Here is a 6,602-nt window from a genome sequence, read left to right as displayed (position 1 = left end):
GGGAGAAAATATAGAAACAAAGTATGGAGCAGAGACTGAATGAAAGACCATCCAGAGACTGTTGTCCAGGAACTGGGGTTCCATTCCATATGCAGCCACCAAACCCAGTTACTATTGCTGATGCCAAGAAGTGCTTGCTGGCAGGAGCCTGATACGGATGTCTCCAGAGAGTCTATGCCAGAAACTTACTGATACAGATGAGGATGCTTGCAGCTAACCATCAGACTGTCATGGGAACCCCAACGGAGGAGTTGTAGAAAGGACTGAAGGACCTGAAGGGGTTTGCAACCCCATAGGAAGAACAATGATAACAATGAACCAGAGCCCCGCCCCAACTGAGCTCCCAGGGACTAAAACACCAACCAGTGAGTACACATGGAGGGACCCATGACTCCAGGCGCTATGTAGGAGAAGATGGCACTTCTCAATAGGATAAGCACTTGGTCCTGTGAAGGCTCATTTCCTCAGTGTAGGAGAATGCAAGGGTATCAAGGTGAGAGTGAGTGGGTGGGAGTGGGAGCATCTTTATAGAAGCAAGGGGAGGGGCAGGGGAGAGGGGGGAAAGGGCATAACATCTGAAATGTAAAAATATAAAAAATCCATAGAAACAGAATACAGCCTATAAAATTCACATAGAAAATAAAAATACATGACAAGTTAACGATTACATACTATTAGTGATCTAGTGTTTTAAACTAGGATAATTTCTCAGGTTATTCAGTGTGCTACACTGGGAAATGGTTCTTCTGTCTTGACACTTTGGTTTATTTTCTCCTTTATCTTGATATTGTCTTTACTGAGTGTTAGTGGAAGTAATAGAGTTATATACCAAAATTTATAAGGGAAATTTTAAATTTCCTTATTTATGACTTAAAAACATGGACAGAAATTCAACTTATATGTACATTTTCTAGTTCTGAGTTACTAATATGTTTTTTAAAAGTGTTTTAAAGGCAGAAATAAAGAACTATCCCATCACATGCTTTTTATTTGTGATATCTGAAAGAGACATGGCAGAGGAATAGAATTCTGCATCATGATGTAAGTAAACCCTTCAAATATCAAAAGCATGAATGTCCAGTCTTCTTAACTTTACCTTTTCCCCTACATCTTTTCTTGCTCTTTTAAATGGTATTTTACTTTACACTTTGCAACTTTCATAAATATCCCATGTCTTAGTGAATCAATGTAATTCTATTAAGATGATGAAATCAGAACAAATATTAAATGAATTTATTTATATTCCTGGATTCACGATAACTGTCCTTCAAACTCCACTTCCTTTGTCTGGTAAAAAATAAACTTGAGACTTATCTAAATGCTTGTAGAAAAAAACATTAGTCTAAACATATTTATGGAAAAGGAAGGAAATTGACAGTTAACCAATATATACATATAACTTAAGGAGCATTGAAGTATCAAACACAAACATTTGATATATCCTCAAATTTCAAAATAAAACATACAACTATAAGTGCATTCAAGTCTACTTCTTAACCTATCACAGTTTCAGTTAGTATAGATATTATTGTAATTTTTTTATCTAACAAAATGCCTTCGTTCAATCATTATGGCACACTACTAATGCAGACTACATACAAATGGGAGTATTTGTATACTATTCACATCTATACTTTTTAGCCATATTTTAAGAAGTAAACAATTACAAATTATGACACCCCAATTTGTGGTGAGAAGCCTGTTTTTCGCCAATATAAACTGTTCTTAAGCAAGTCCTAGGCATAGATACTTGCACCATTTACCATTGTAAACCTAAGGAATATGGGTGACTTAAATCTGTCAGAATTCTATTGAGATTATGCTTTAGAAATTCCACAAGTTAATTATTTGTAGTGCCAAACATATTACCTGTCAAAACCTGGTATGTGAGGAGGCATCTAAATTTCACTTTTTCTTTCTCAGTATCTTCAAGAAGTCAAGAAAATGGGTCAAATAACTAAGAGTCCTAATATTCTGAATCTAAATTTCATTCCAAGTATTGATCGTTTCTTATATGTAGTGCTGTTTATAACTATCATTCCATGTATTCTTCAATATAATATATAAATTAGAAATTGTTGACAATACATTTCAAAGCAAATGATGAATTTATACATCAGAGCTAGAGAGCTTAAGTAGCATCATATATATATATATATATATATATATATATATATATATATATATATATATACACACATTCACTATCAAACGGACCTTGTTAGGACCCAGCGTCACGTCAACATGATTAAATTACATGAACTAAAATGGGAAAAATGATAAAGAGAAAAACAAAAGGGAAAAAATGGCTCGGGCAATGTCTTGGTTTCGAGCGACTCCCGAGATCCCCAGCCCTGGAGAGCAGGACGTGTTTGATGAGGAAGCAGACGAATCTCTGTTAGTGCAGCGGGAATGGCAGGATCACATGAGGAAACGAGTCCAAGAAGGTTACAGAGATGGGATAGATGCTGGCAAAGCAGTAACCCTTCAACAGGGCTTCAATCAAGGCTATAAAGAGGGTGCCGATGTCATTTTAAACTACGGACTACTCAGGGGAACATTGAGCGCTTTGCTTTCCTGGTGTCACCTTCATGGTAATAGTTCAACGCTGATTGGCAAGATAAATAACCTTCTGAATGCAGTTGGCCAGTGTGAAGAGTGTGTGATCAAACATCTGAAATCAGTTACGTCACCGCCACGCATTACAGATTTATTGGACTCCATTGAGGATCTGGACCTTTGTCATGTAGTCCCGCCTGAGAAAGCTGTTGAAGCAAGAGGTGACACTAGTGCTGACATTAGCACAGATGCTGACAGGAGTCCGAATGGGATGGATTGTTCACATCCAGAATGTTGCAGAACACAAGAGCATGCGCATTTGGAAAAACCAAGCCTCACTTGGATTCTGGAACAGACATCCAACTTGGTGAAACAGCTGGGAATATCAGTAGACATATTACAGCACCTGAGACAACTGTAAAATTATCTCCCCCTTTCCAGAGGAAGTAATGCTCGGAGTATTACTTAGAGCATTGTGTTCTAGATAAGGTAACCACTGATTGATTAATTCCTGTGTGGAATTAACACTAGTAAATGAAATGACATTTGTCTTTGTCATTGGTAAATTGTCTAGTTTTAGATGCACTCAGTAATCCTCATTGTCATTTTCAAATTTCTAATCAAAATCAGTTGTTTTTGTACTAACAAGAACCAAACATTTTAGAACAAGAAAAAAAACCTAAAAAAAAATGGCTCATGATTTTCTGTCTGTATTCAATGCCATTGTCACTTACCTGGTGAGTATTTTCATCCTTGTTATATAATAAGCAAGCCACCACAGTGAGCAAGGAATAAGACCAGATTAAGGGAAAGGGAGAGTTGGAAACAATCCTTATAATTAAATCTATCGTTGTGGAAAATCTTTCCATTATTTTCCCTCAGGCTCTGAAAATTCTTAAAAGAAAGCACAAAGGTTAGAATATTTTTATTACTAAATATATTGGATCTTCAAAATAATTTGATAGTGGATAGAGAAGGAAGTTTATATATTTTGTGTTCATTCTATATAGAATATAAAATGTCAACCTCTGCCTCATAATTAAAGCAAAATTGCTGAAATTTAACGACTGTGTTCAATATACAGAAATAAAACCCTAAACTTTTTCCTCTGTATAGAATATAGAGAATATAAAATAAGCTTCATACTTTATCAAAAGGGTCATGGTTTCAAATAATCTACCTATACCATGTCAAATAGTCTTACCAAATATGTTACTTTGTTTATTTTATAACTATTTAATTGGATTTTGTGAGAACCACTTTCAAGAGTCACTGCTATGACCTAAGCATCTTGGGTTCTCATTTGGTTCAACCTAACTATCCACAGTTTGTGAGGTAATGCCAAGGCCTAAATACATCATGGTCTGTTGTTTGAGTGATTGCTAGGAAAATTTAGATGTTAGCTTTGCTGAGCTTACACATATAGACGAAGCAAGCCTGGACAATATTTCTGAAACTGACATTTGACTTACTTGCTATATTAATGTCCAGCACTGGTGAATGTTTCCTCTGGAGCATGCATTCCTTCCTCCAGACATATATCTGCATATGTCTGATATAACAGCTGAAGATATGTAATGCATCTCAGTAAAAACCAACATATATTGGTGTCCATCTTAACAAACAAAACAACAATAACAAAACAATGGAATAAAACATTTTAAGAATGTCCTTCAAAAATGGATACATACTTAAGGAACACTTTGATGGCAAAATTATGTCCAGAAAACAAAAGAACAAACACTTAATAATGCAACAATGTAGATAATGGCTCAGGCATTGGGCTGAGACAAATAGATCAGCAAGAAGAATGAATACTCTATTTACTTCCACATATTAAGTTCAGAAGAGACAAATTTGATGTATGCATATAAATTCAAAATTGACCACTGATTATGATTTTGAGGAAGTGATCCATACAAATGAATATGAACAGATTTTCTGAGGATTTGGAATAGTCTAACCTCCATAAAGATATTGGTTACATAGATATATTCTTTTACCAAGCTCACTGAATTTTTCAGTAAATATCTACACCTTAAATCATATATAAACTAAAAGTTCAGTAATAATTTTAAGTAATTATTGCAAATGTTACAAGTAACTAGAATTATATGCAATTTTATACACATTTGGAATCACTGTCAAATGACACAAGACATTAAATTTGTCTTTTCTGTTAAAAAAAACTTTCATTGATAGGTACATTTACCTTAAAATATATGGGTATATATGCCTTAAATTGCATGTATGAATTAGGATTAATTCTCCAAGAATTAATGTTAGTGTAACATGGTTACATTTAGATAAAATTGACTATACTGTCACATAGCTACAAACTATGATATAAATTACTATAATGTAATAAAAATCTAAGACTATTAATAGTTTCTACTTATATCTCTAAGAATATAATTTACATTTAATATTTCTTTTTTATTATTTTTTTATTAACTTGAGTATTTCTTATATACATTTCAAGTGTTATTCCCTTTCCCGGTTTCCGGGCAAACATCCCCCTCCCCCCTCCCCTTCCTTATGGGTGTCCCCCTCCCAACCCTCCCCCCATTGCCGCCCTCCCCCCATAGTCTAGTTCACTGGGGATTCAGTCTTAGCAGGACCCAGGGCTTCCCCTTTCACTGGTGCTCTTACTAGGATATTCATTACTACCTATGGGGTCAGAGTCCAGGGTCAGTCCATGTATAGTATTTAGGTAGTGGCTTAGTCCCTGGAAGCTCTGGTTGCTTGGCATTGTTGTACAAATGGGGTCTCGAGCCCCTTCAAGCTCTTCCAGTTCTTTCTCTGATTCCTTCAACGGGGGACCTATTCTCAGTTCAGTGGTTTGTTGCTGGCATTCGCCTCTGTATTTTCTGTATTCTGGCTGTGTCTCTCAGGAGCGATCTACATCCGGCTCCTGTCCGTCTGCACTTCTCTGCTTCATCCATCTTGTCCAATTGGGTGGCTGTATATGTATGGGCCACATGTGGGGCAGGCTCTGAATGGGTGTTCCTTCAGTCTCTGTTTTAATCTTTGCCTCTCCCTTCCCAGCCAAGGGTATTCTTTTTTCTCATTTAAAGAAGGAGTGAAGCATTCACATTTTGATCATCCGTCTTGAGTTTCGTTTGTTCTAGGGATCTAGGGTAATTCAAGCATTTGGGCTAATAGCCACTTATCAATGAGTGCATACCATATATGTCATTCTGTGATTGGGTTAGCTCACTCAGGATGATATTTTCCAGTTCCAACCATTTGCCTACGAATTTCATAAACTCGTTGTTTTTGATAGCTGAGTAATATTCCATTGTGTAGATGTATCACAATTTCTGTATCCATTCCTCAGTTGAAGGGCATCTGGGTTCTTTCCATTTTCTGGCTATTATAAATAAGGATGCGATGAACATAGTGGAGCACGTGTCTCTTTTATATGTTGAGGCATCTTTTGGGTATATACCCAAGAGAGGTATAGCTGGATCCTCAGGCAGTTCAATGTCCAATTTTCTGAGGAACCTCCAGACTGATTTCCAGAATGGTTTTACCAGTCTGCAATCCCACCAACAATGGAGGAGTGTTCCTCTTTCTCCACATCCTCGCCAGCATCTGCTGTCACCTGAGTTTTTGATCTTAGCCATTCTCAATGGTGTGAGGTGAAATCTCAGGGTTGTTTTGATTTGCATTTCCCTTATGACTAAAGATGTTGAACATTTCTTTAGGTGTTTCCCAGCCATTCGGCATTCCTCAGCTGTGAATTCTTTGTTTAGCTCTGAAGCCCATTTTTTAATAGGGTTATTTGTTTCCCTGCGGTCTAACTTCTTGAGTTCTTTGTATATTTTGGATATAAGGCCTCTATCTGTTGTAGGATTGGTAAAGATCTTTTCCCAATCTGTTGGTTGCCGTTTTGTCCTAACCACAGTGTCCTTTGCCTTACAGAAGCTTTGCAGTTTTATGAGATCCCATTTGTCGATTCTTGATCTTAGAGCATAAGCCATTGGTGTTTTGTTCAGGAAATTTTTTCCAGTGCCCATGTGTTCCAGATGCTTCCCTAG

At 36.6% G+C, this 6,602-nt stretch overlaps 1 protein-coding gene across 1 annotated transcript; it reads left to right on the top strand.

Moving 5' to 3' along the window:
* Nucleotides 1-2,305: 2,305 nt before the first annotated feature.
* Yae1l1 (YAE1 maturation factor of ABCE1 like 1) lies at nucleotides 2,306-2,980 on the top strand. Its single transcript, NM_001047954.1, has one exon. The coding sequence runs from the start codon at nucleotides 2,306-2,308 to the stop codon at nucleotides 2,978-2,980; it is 675 nt and encodes a 224-aa protein (NP_001041419.1).
* Nucleotides 2,981-6,602: the final 3,622 nt, after the last annotated feature.

This window comes from Rattus norvegicus, chromosome 4, assembly GCF_036323735.1.
Source record: "Rattus norvegicus strain BN/NHsdMcwi chromosome 4, GRCr8, whole genome shotgun sequence".
NCBI lineage: Eukaryota > Metazoa > Chordata > Mammalia > Rodentia > Muridae > Rattus > Rattus norvegicus.
This window is presented reverse-complemented; position numbering and strand designations above follow the sequence as displayed.